The sequence below is a fragment of the Micropterus dolomieu genome, linkage group LG17, assembly GCF_021292245.1.
Source record: "Micropterus dolomieu isolate WLL.071019.BEF.003 ecotype Adirondacks linkage group LG17, ASM2129224v1, whole genome shotgun sequence".
Lineage (NCBI taxonomy): Eukaryota > Metazoa > Chordata > Actinopteri > Centrarchiformes > Centrarchidae > Micropterus > Micropterus dolomieu.
The window spans coordinates 21,281,061-21,291,499 of NC_060166.1; the positions used below are offsets into that span (position 1 = coordinate 21,281,061).

Here is a 10,439-nt window from a genome sequence, read left to right on the forward strand (position 1 = left end):
TGTACACCAAAGCATTCAAGGAGAAAATCAAATAAAATGTATAGTGTTGAGGACAATTTCAGCAGAGTTTTTGGGCTTTTACCTATGAAAGATTGGGACTTCATCCAATCCTGAATACTGTGATCTGAAGCAAGTAATTTAGTAAGTATTTATGGCGTAGTGTGTTCGTGGGATGGCTATCATTTATGTCGGCCCCCAGTTCTATCCCAGAATGCACCCTTAGAGCCAACTGGTAACCCTGGGTAACCCAGCTCATGTGATTGTGTGAACTGTCAATGTGGCTGTGTCAGCGACCATGCCATGAGTGTGTGTCTGTGTGTGTACTCATTTAAAGTTTTTTTATTCTGTCTATTCCCTCACAGACCTAGATCCAGTATTTCCTGAGCCACAGGGGACACCTTTTGCATTAGTGAGTGCATAACAAACAGGGAACCAGTGTGTACCCTGTGAGTGTTTTTATGCGTCGTGTGCATTTGCCCTTTGTCCCGGCTGCTATGTGTGCTGGTATGTAGCTAAAGGTCAGGGCCAGGCTGAGAGCAGGACGGCAGGGGCCCGGTCAGGGGGAACTGTGGCTGGGAAGAGCCACAGAGCCAAAGGCCAGCAGCTCTGACGAGAGCTGGGATTAGGACGGAGTCATGAATATCACAAAACAATACAGATCCTTATGCACAGGCTAAAAGATTACAGGCAATATAATGCAAGAGGAAATAATCAGTTAGTGAGCTATGTATATTTAATTTATTTCTACAGAGACAGAATTAAGTAAAACGTGTGTGTAATTTAAGAGCAGCAAGTGAGGTGGGCACCTTGGGAATCTAATCTAATGTGTCATTCCAGGAACTTCTCGCCTGTCGTCGCCCACTGCATGACTTCACAGGACTCCAGTGCAGGCTGTTCCTGAGAATTTTGCAAGTCAGGACAGCTACTGCCCGTGCACATGGACACACACACATACACACACACACACACACACACACACACCTATTGGCAAGAAGAGGTACTGCGGGGTCAAAAGTCCTGGGTCTCAGTGGTTTCGAGAACAGTGACTCTGACCTCTGACCTTTATGCTTGGGTTCAAGGCTGCGTTTTACTGCGTGAATAGACTGGATTTACACATGGAAGACTGAATTAAGTGGATATCACCACATGGTTCAGACTGGGTCTTTTCCCTGTTAGTTAAATATGGAAAGACTAATAGATCCTAGTCATGCAGGGTTACATATCTATGTTGCTGTTCTGTGTTAATCCAGGCATAGAACAAACTCATCATTGTCTTGCTGACTCACAGCAGAATTTGTAAGACATGGTTGGGACGCTGCCATTTGAAATGCAATCTTTTCAGATTACAAGGAAATTTAAATTTAGAAATATGTGCTAGTGGAAAATTACAAGGGCTGGAAACACCATCATGGACACCAGTATGATCTGGTGAGGAATACTGCAGATATAAAGATGTAAATAAGGACCAGAATGCTCTCTATTAACCATAACTTAGCGGACACATTGTTAAGAGTTTAGGCAAGCGGTTAATTGTTCAAATTCCACAGACATCTGTAATCTATGACTGAAGGTTGTGTGCACAGCTAAATAACACAGACAAAGTTGAATAGTAGATCTAAATAAGAAATCCCCAGGGCCTGGGGGATATGACTGGCTTGTTTGAACTGCTGCCATCTTGTTTATCCTTTTCAAATCTTTGGAGGAAATATGAGGGATGGACTGGAAAAACTTAACAATTTCACTTCCTCATCTGGTGGAGTAGAAGAGTAAAAAAGCGCAACTTTTATTGTTTATATTCATCAGTTTTTTGTCAGTTGTTGTCCTTATGAATGTCACAGCACATCTGAAAATTTACTCTGCAAAATCAGCGCATCGCTGCTTAGCAAACACACACACTGATTCCTGATTTGTGTCTCATGTGACTGAAAAAGCAACGTTACATCAAAAAGCTGGAAACTCCAATTAGAAGAAATTACGTAATAACCGTCATTTACTTTTTTGGATCATTTGATAGTACACATTTGTGCACTACATCCTTGCACACCTTGTAAAATAACAATTGTCTGAATCATTGTTTTGGCAAAATGTTATCACTCCCTTATGTGATGTGGGATAACTACATCTGCTGAACTCAACTGCAAAATTCAGTCCAGTCAGATACATACTGGACAAGTCAGTGAACTTTTGGTTATAAAATACAGCATGCTCTGCAATTTCTTCCCCTATATTTATTCAGAAACAGAATCATTTTAATGAATTTGGTTTAGATAGTTTAGGAGCATTTTATTGGTTTGAAGCAACATTTTTTCAGACTGAAAATTTGAGAAAAAGACCAATGATCAGTCTAGCGTGTAGCATGTGTGTCTATTCAGACAGGGTCCACATTGATGTCTAACTGAAGGAGAAGTCAGACTCCTCAAAATTACATCTGTCTCTAAGTATTTCATCTATGGCCTACTTAGACCAAAAGGAGGAAAGCAAAAATTGTGGAGCAGTTTTGCCAGGCCATTCCAAACCAGAAATGATCAAAAAAGTTCAAACTGATTCAGAAAAAGATTGGAAAGCATCTGTAGGCTGGAAGTTTCAGATGTTTTCCTTACAAAGTCAGAACAGATGAAACCTCTGGCAAAATGTCTCTACTGAAGATGTTAGGAATGCTGTTACACACATTACTGGTGTGGGTGTGTGTGGCAACGGCGGCTGTGATTCATCATGTAGCCCTCCACCTTGTCACTTCTCCTCAACCTGAGAAATACACACACGTACACAAACACAGATGACATGGATACTTAGTGACATGGTGCCTTGGTCTTGATCTACGTACGTGTGTGTCAGCAGTATCGGACTTGTACTCATTGTGATCAAATTACTGTCTCTCAAATTATACTTTGCGGAGCATTTCAGCGTCTTTTAGCTCATTGTTCTGGTTTTACAGTCTTCCCTGTTTTGGTTCACTCTCTGTGCTCTGTTTCCAGCTGTTTGCAGTGAAAGAGTTCTTATAAACCCACTGTACGCAGCCTGCTCAGCATCAAGCAGCTGACCGAGAAAGTTAAGACTAGTTATCATGGTAGAGCGTTTAGCTGCTAAAGAGGCAGATCAGGAGCTGGTGGACACCAAAAAGAGAGCTAAAAGGAGTGAATATTTGAATTACATTCATGAGGTCACCAAAAACACTGTTTCTGAAAGAATGTTGATGTTGTGTGCTGTGCTGGATGTGTTAAAATGTAACTGTTTGCTAACACATTCACCATAACAACTTCATTAGTTGATAATAGTTTATCAAACTAGTTAGTTTAATCTCATTAATACTATTTCACTCTAAACATTTTATCCATCCCAAATGGGATTAAAAGGCTGCGCTATTTATTAAATACCAGAAATGAAACATGTAGCTGTTGTGGTAAAGCTTGATGTCGCCCCCACCTGGCAAAAAAAAATTAATTAATGCAAGTTTAAGTAAAAGTAAAATCAGTAGTAAAATCAGCATAACTTACAGTTTCAAAAGTAAAAGCACTCATTAGGCAACGAGAACCTAATGAACACCTCTGTCAGTGTTTGATTACATTTACTGGTGATCATGATTGTCTATCTACACAGCATTTGTACCTGGTCATGGTAATGCTAATTTTAACTATGTTACACGTAAAATACTATTAAACTTACTGTATAACAATGCCTGGTGTTTTATTATGCTAATTGTACGTTTTAAGATTTCAATCTGCAATATACCAAACATCTACACCTGCTAAATATATGAAATGGAGTATGTCTCTCAACCTTAGTGACCCCCACACTGCTCTTATTGCTTGTTCGTCTTCCTTTTAGATCTGCTAGGTCAGCTCTACATGTAGAGAAAGAAGGATTTTCTTTCTCTTGTTCTCTCCCTCGCGCTCTCTCTGTTCCTCATTCCCACCGCAGAAGCACAAAAGGTTCACACGTTCATAAACATTATACTATGTGCGTATATGTTGTGCGTCATGGAAGGAGCCCTCCCCTGTGCGTTATGTATATGAATGAATGGCTTTACACATGGAACAGCTCCTCCCTAGGAAATCTATGACTGTACTTTCCAGAAATAGAGTATGATTTGCTTAAAGTGGAACTAATGGATCAGGGACGGGTTCCCGGCAGGGCTAAACATGATGGAGACCATGGTGTACCTCCTGCTGGCAGGACCGCCTGTAGCTGAACCTGATCTCAAAGGCCTGTGTGCATGCGGTTCAGCAAACTGGCACATCTGCACACACCTCCACATACAAATACACCCAGACATGCATAGGCAGAGCAGTAGAGAAAGGTGTAGGCGGTCTGACGCAAGCATTACTGTCTGAGTCACTCTGACACAAAGCCTGAGTTACAGCACACACTATTGTCATGGTATTATCTCTCCAACAGGTTGGATGCTTACTGCTCCCTCCCCTCACTGATAGGAAAAATGACCAGAGGTCATCAGAGAGACACTGACGCAACTTTAAATCACCAATCCAAGAGCACATTCAGCACAATTAAAGACCGGGTTCCAACAACGAAGATCAAGCACACTTTTTTTCTTGTTCTGTTAAACTCACAGATATGATAAGTATTTAAAAGGCTGTAACTATAGCAACACAAATCTTTCATCCCAGAGAAGCACCCCACCATATGCCCAGTGTTTCCATAGAGAAGGATGGAGGAGCAAAATTCAGAGAGAGGAGAAACAATTTATCATATTTATTCATTATTTAATTATACTCTCATTACTATTATAATATTGCTCATGACCTGTGGCACAAATCCAGTCTACTTGTGCTGCCTAGTATCACAAATGCCCTGAAAGGGCTTAAAAGCTCCACATTAGCAACACACACAAAATCAGTCCCAGTATGATCAAGAAAAGAAGGACCAGCTCCTGCTGCAATACCGACCTCTTCCACAGGAGAGTGTGAAATCCGTTCATGTGCTTGGAGAGCTGCCAAGTACATGCCAAACTGTTGCCCAATCCTGTTTGTCACATCAGTGGAAAAAAGGCCCACTTGATGACACGTTGCAGCACTTTCCAAGGATATCAAGGTCTTATTTGAACAGAGATAAGACACCAACAGTGCCTGATAATTCATGGTGAAATACCTATTCCTCCATTTTTCTCCACAGAGGAAACACAAAGCTGTAAAGTTATACAATGGTGAGGGTTGCCAAGGTGCAGTTATGGGGTTTTCAATTTGTGCAATTAGTACGGAATAAGACATTAACACTGAGTAATGTTTGAGAATAATTGCCTCCTCAAACTGCTTGCAGACTTTGTTAGCAAACACCAGCTTAGAGCGCTCTTGGAGCGGGATAGACACACACACACACACATTGCCCAGATGGGAGACAGATGTTTAATAGACAAGGTCAAGGAGTCCATACAGTAATTGTCTGCTCCACCATTTCTCAGTATTCTCTGCATTGTTCAGATCACCACATCCACATAAATCCAGGAAATTTCCTCTGGAATGGAAACCATGTCCAACTCTCACAGACCTGTTTGTGTTTCTTTTCTTCCTTCCTCCTACTTTCTCTCTCACACACACACACACACTCACACGCACACACTTTCATACTGGTCTCATGGTAGATCCAACAGGGTTGCATTCATCATCCACACAGACATCGACACGTACACCTAAGAAAACTAATCCCCCTCTACAAGCCACTTGTTCCAAAATCTTAATCTATTGCATGTTTCTTTTGTTCTGACACTTTGTCTCTCCTCATTTCTGGATGTTTCTGGGGTCTGACAGTATTCAGAGAAAGTGCTGATGATGGCTGAAGTGACAGAGAGATGAGGAGGAGAAGTTTCTAATCTCATTATCCCTACCTAAACTAATCCATCAGGAACAACACCTCCAAGTCATCCATACCTTTTAGACATATTGTACCCCACACATCATACGCACAGACTTCCTCATAAGATGTATATATATGCATGGTAATATAAGGTGATCAATTGCAATCAACAAAGAACATGGCGGATATGCAGGCCACGCTGCTGCTGGGCTCAGAGGGAATCACGAAAACAATCCTACATGGAGGTACTGGAGACATCCCAAAACTCACTGCTGGGGCAAAGGTACTGTAGGCCTTCAGTACTTTTCACTTTACATCTAGATCGTCACTGATCGGTCTTTACTTTCACTTTTGAGACTTTTAAGAAATAGCTCTCAAGCATTACAGACTAAGTTGTGTGAGTCCACAGCTTTTTTACTAATACAGTCCAGATACTGTGCAATCTAATGGAACCATAGTTCAGCAGCTATCTGGTCATTCTTTTGGACAAATTAAAGAGGATGATTAAAAATACATCTCACAAAGCTAGTTTGAATCTTCTAAATCAATTTGAGGAACTAATAGAATCTTTGATATATATACGCTTAATTATTATATTGTGTGCATAGCATCACATGACCATGCAGAGACGAGACAGAGCAGTTTTTCTAGACAGTGGGAGAACGATGGGGAAACAACAAAAGAAATTAAGAATGTGCAAACAAAGGCACTATTTCAAAAACATGTCCTTGACTGTTATATAGACTTTATTTTAAACATGGCAGGTATGCTATTTTCAAATAAATTATTTATCTTCTATTCCGTTGTGTTCGCTGTATTTCCTTGTGTATCCCTTTAAATATGCACTTGACCTAAAGGAGCAATAAGTAGTTTTTAAACCTGTTGATAAGCATGACCGTGACATATCCTGTGAAGATTTGATATGGTGTTTGTTTAATATGCATGGATTCATTCCTTGGGATTCATAGATACAATTTTCCTGCCATTTTTATTTTGGTGACTCAAGCTCATCTCAACTGAGCTTGATGAGGCTCATTCATATTGTTGCAATTCCCACTGGCAGCCAGAAGAGGTTGATCTTCTTTATCTCTATGAGTGGAAATCTACTCTTTACTGCTTTTGAAGGTTCCCTATTAGTGTTAAATGATGATCCTAGGTTCATAAAATATCTCGCATTGGGCTGTATATAAGGGCACTGTTATCATGACATATAGGAGTAGCTCATGAAAGAGCAGTTTTTGCACCACAGCGAGCACAGTTCTGTTAAATGGTTTCACTTTCCTTGGGCGTTATACAACCAACCACGCAACCTTGTCATGTCTGACTTTCCTTCTGTCTGTCTGCCGTGTGGAATAACTTCTTGTTTCATAACATTTTTGTTGAGACTGATGTTTACTTGTGTTTATTCTCCAATTTCAACCAAACCATGTCATCTTTGCCTGCAAGGAGTTTTGACTTGAGGCAACTTTAACTGTCATATCTTACCTGAAAGAGTCATTGTCTGTTTTTAAAGCTAAAGTCTTTGCGATTATGAGTCATTTTCCCCACTTTTTGTCCACACTGTATAGTTTAACAAGCAGGCTTCATGTAGTACTTCTCTCAAAATGGTTCTTCTTTTCTATGGCTCTATTTGTACTCCAGGTGACGTTCCACTTCCGCACCCAGTTGTGTGATGACGAACGTACAGTGATAGATGACAGCAAAGTGGTGGGGACGCCCATGGAGATAGTCGTCGGCAACATGTTTAAACTGGACATCTGGGAGAACCTGTTGGCCTCCATGAGGATCGGTGAGGTGGCTGAGTACTGGTGTGACACCACTGTAAGTGCTGATAAAAAAGTCCTACTGCACAGTGCATCATAGTCTGTTAGTGCAAACCTCTTCAGAGATGTTTGACTGTTGACTTTATACAGAATAACATCACACTGCAGATGTGCAGGTTATAGACTTTGCTTTTAATAACAAGCAGCAGATCAACCCAATAAGAATAGTTTTATGTCCTCCAGTTATACATTCAAAGCCTAAACATAAAGCAAAAGAATACATTTCACCCTGTGTGATATAACTCTCCTGTTCATGAAATTTAAAATAAACCCAGGAGTGGTTAGACAGTAAAATAAAATGTATCACTCTTAGGCTCCACAGGGCTAAGAGTAGGGTCCTCACGACTTTTGCAAAACTGGATCAACAGTCTACCAAACTTACATAATTATTGGTGGTTTATGACAAACAATGTTGTTTGTATTAAAAACATCTGGTTAGCTTTCACTTTAGTTTCCCTTTGAATTCCCTGCATATTTTCTGTGTGAGTAATGTTTTGTCTTTACAAATGTTGTTTCTGTGACCTCTTCCTGTTATGAAAGCTGTTGTCCCAAACAGATATCTGATATGTAAATATATATATGCCCCTATAACAGAGATAGGTGCTGTGAAGCAAACATACTTCCTCTGAATATGTGTTGATGCATGTGTTTGACTGGTCTGTGTGTCTGTGTGTATGTGTTGTACTCTGTCAGAGACAGATGGGTTGAGGCATACTGTTATTAATCTGCAGCAGCCTCACTTTTACCTAATCGGCTCTGATTCCTGCTGAATCAGCACTACTGAATCCCATCCACTCTGATTAGATTTGATGGGGCTTAGAGCATTTTTTCACTCCTCTGAACAACATGGCTGCACCGCACACTCCATTGCATAATTTGTGCAGTATCACTCCCATCCAGTGGAGGGCATACTCGCCATGTTAAACTGAGGAAATAGACCAGAGATAATGTGAACTCATATCGAACTCATTTAAGTTTCAATAGGAATTAAGCTTTAATTAGTTTAATGTATCATTATTAACAAAAATGCTAAATCTTCTATTTATTTCTGTTATGACAATTCCAATGTAAAAATTGGAAGTTAGAAGTGAAATATTAGGAAATAAAACAGTGTTTTCAACCACTACATGTGAAAACAAACTAACAAAATTTTTTAAAAGAAATCTTAGAAGCCCAAAAAGTAAAAAAAAAAAAAAAAAAAAAAAAGATGTGTTATTTTTCCCATTTTAATTTGGCTTATTTAGTTTTACACTTCCGATAGTAAGCTGCAAGTAAAGTCAGGATTGGTTGCAGGGTTGGTTCTTGAAGGGGCACAGTGACACACTAATAAGGGTGCATGGTCAGGGTTGAAAGGAAAAAACAACATAAAACAGTGTATACATTCAAATTCTTCCTGTATGTTTACAATCTATCTATAATCATCATCCTGATTTTCCATATTGTTATTTTGCTATTGTGGTTTATTCTGTACACGCAACATACAGACTATAGCATTTGTGAAATGATGCTATATAAATCAAATTTACTTGACACATTATTTCTATATTATTGTTCATCTCAGCAGCTGGTTTAGTTTGTGATTCTTAATTCGTCTCTCCATAGGCTTAAAATCAAAAACAGACTGGTAGTGGTAGTGATGTCATCTAAAGACAAATCCAGGAGCTGCTCCATTAACAGTGAATGGCCTTCAGTTTCATGACAGTGAGGCATTGGAGGCAAGTTGGTTCTTAAGTTCTTAAGAGGCTCAAATATCAGAGTCAATATAACAATATAACCTCAGTCACCTTTAGTCTACAATGCAGGCCATTCACAGAGAAAGATCTTTATTAATTAGAAATTCTGCTTTAAATTGTGATCCCTGTGGTCATTTCGCCTCTCCAGCACACTGGAGTTTACCCACTTGTATCCAAGAGTATGAGGCGCATTGCAGAAGGCAAAGACCCAGTCGACTGGCACATCCATACATGTGGTATGGCCAACATGTTCGCCTACAACAGCCTTGGCTACGATGACCTGGATGAGCTGATGAAGGAACCAAAGCCCCTCTACTTTGTCCTGGAGCTGCTGAAGGTGAGAGAGAACAGAGACAACCACACAAATTTGTGTGGATTATGTGTCAAAGGTAAGCTTCCTGAACAAGGCACGTAATAATAATAATAATCTTTATTTGTAGAGCACTTTTTAAAAACAAGTTACAAAGTGCTTTAACAAGTGTAAAGACAATAATACCCAAAAAACAATAATACAAAAACAATACAAGATAAAGAAAAGAAAAGACTAAAATACACATTTAAGATAAATATAAAATTAGTAAAATAGAATAAAATAAAAGGGATAAAATGAAGTCAAATAAGATCAGGAAAGGCTCTCCAATAAAAGTATGTTTTAAGAAGGGACTTAAAAGAGTTCACTGACTCAACTGACCTGAGGCTGTTCCAGAGCCTCGGGGCCCTGACAGCAAACGCTTTGTCCCCTTTAGTTTTCAGTCGAGACTCTGAAACAGACAACAGACCTCTGCCCGAGGATCTCAAGGTACGTGCTGGTGTGTATGGGACTAAAAGTTCAGAAATATAACAAGGCAAGAGGCCATGAAGAGCTTTAAAAGTGATCAATAGAATTTTAAAGTCAATTCTAAAACATACTGGGAGCCAGTGTAATGAAGCTAAAATAGGAGTAATGTGGTCATATTTTTTTGTTCTGGTTAAAAGCCTGGCAGCTGAGTTCTGGACAGTCTGGAGTCAATCAATAGATTTTTGGGTTAAACAGGTGAAAAGGCTGTTGCAATAATCCAGGCGTGATGAGATGAAG

At 39.7% G+C, this 10,439-nt stretch overlaps 1 protein-coding gene across 1 annotated transcript in view; it reads left to right on the top strand.

Moving 5' to 3' along the window:
• Positions 1–5,986: 5,986 nt before the first annotated feature.
• aipl1 (aryl hydrocarbon receptor interacting protein-like 1) overlaps positions 5,987–10,439 on the top strand; it is a 7,264-nt gene continuing 2,811 nt past the window's right edge. Inside the window, exons 1-3 of the mRNA XM_046074205.1 lie at positions 5,987–6,091; positions 7,450–7,629; positions 9,513–9,701. Of these exons, the coding sequence (XP_045930161.1) occupies positions 5,987–6,091; positions 7,450–7,629; positions 9,513–9,701 (474 nt within the window). The remainder of the gene's footprint in view (positions 6,092–7,449; positions 7,630–9,512; positions 9,702–10,439) is intronic.